The sequence below is a fragment of the Carlito syrichta genome, unplaced genomic scaffold, assembly GCF_000164805.1.
Source record: "Carlito syrichta isolate Samal-C Ts95f unplaced genomic scaffold, Tarsius_syrichta-2.0.1 Scaffold307058, whole genome shotgun sequence".
Classification (NCBI taxonomy): Eukaryota; Metazoa; Chordata; class Mammalia; order Primates; family Tarsiidae; genus Carlito; species Carlito syrichta.
The window spans coordinates 48,012-48,812 of NW_007251154.1; the positions used below are offsets into that span (position 1 = coordinate 48,012).

The 801-nt window shown below is 59.4% G+C and overlaps 1 protein-coding gene across 1 annotated transcript in view; it reads left to right on the forward strand.

Annotated features, from left to right (window-relative positions):
• The window catches only part of B4GALNT3 (beta-1,4-N-acetyl-galactosaminyltransferase 3), a 63,467-nt gene that overhangs the window by 21,810 nt on the left and 40,856 nt on the right, over positions 1–801 (forward strand). The window contains exon 2 of the mRNA XM_021715400.1: positions 98–378. Within this exon, the coding sequence (XP_021571075.1) occupies positions 98–378 (281 nt within the window). The remainder of the gene's footprint in view (positions 1–97; positions 379–801) is intronic.

The following is an 801-nucleotide window of genomic DNA, read 5'->3' on the forward strand; positions in this document are numbered from 1 at the left end:
GGGATTAGCAGCCGAACCAGCCGTTTCCCCCTGAGCTCATCCAGAAGCCTCCTGTCTCTTCCTCCCACACTCCCCAGGCTCCCCCTCACCTCACCAGCCCCGGCATCCTGATTCCCCAGAACATACCCCCTGCGCTGAACATGCCCCTGCACCTGTTCCTGCCAGCTGTGGGCCGTGGAAACAGGAGTGGCCTTGGCATCAGAGGCCCGCCCGACCCTGCGGGAGCGCCTCTAACCACAGCAAGAGTGCGGGTGGGTCGAGCGTCTGTGCGAAACCCCGAGGCGCAGACCCCAGCGGAGGCCTCTGCTCTGACACTCCTCACAGCTGTGCCCCAAAATGCCCACGGGAGAGCGTGCAGGTGTGAGCAGACGCCGGTTTGTGAGACAGAGAGGCTCTCTGCTGAATCCTGGCCTCGGAACGACTGACTCTGTGGCTAACCGAGCCTCTCTTTCTCTGGGATGGGGGTGATGAGACCTGGCTTGTCACAGGAGATCCTGGGAAGACTCAGATGACATCATGCCTGCGGGATGTTTAGTAAACACCAAAGGGCCACGTGAAACACAGCGTGGAAGAAAAGCACCCCCCCTCCCCATCCTCACCCCAGAGTCCAACTCATGCAAAGGTGGACGGCCGCCTCTGGCGAGGCCCATCTTTGTTCTGTTCTGGCTGGCTGACCATGTCTCTGCCTGTGTTCACACAGGGGATACAGGGGTTCCCATGACTCTTCTGTGGGCTCCCAGGGGACTGTGAGTCTAACTCCTGACACCACAGTATCATGGGGGCTTTTTTTTTTTTTTTTTG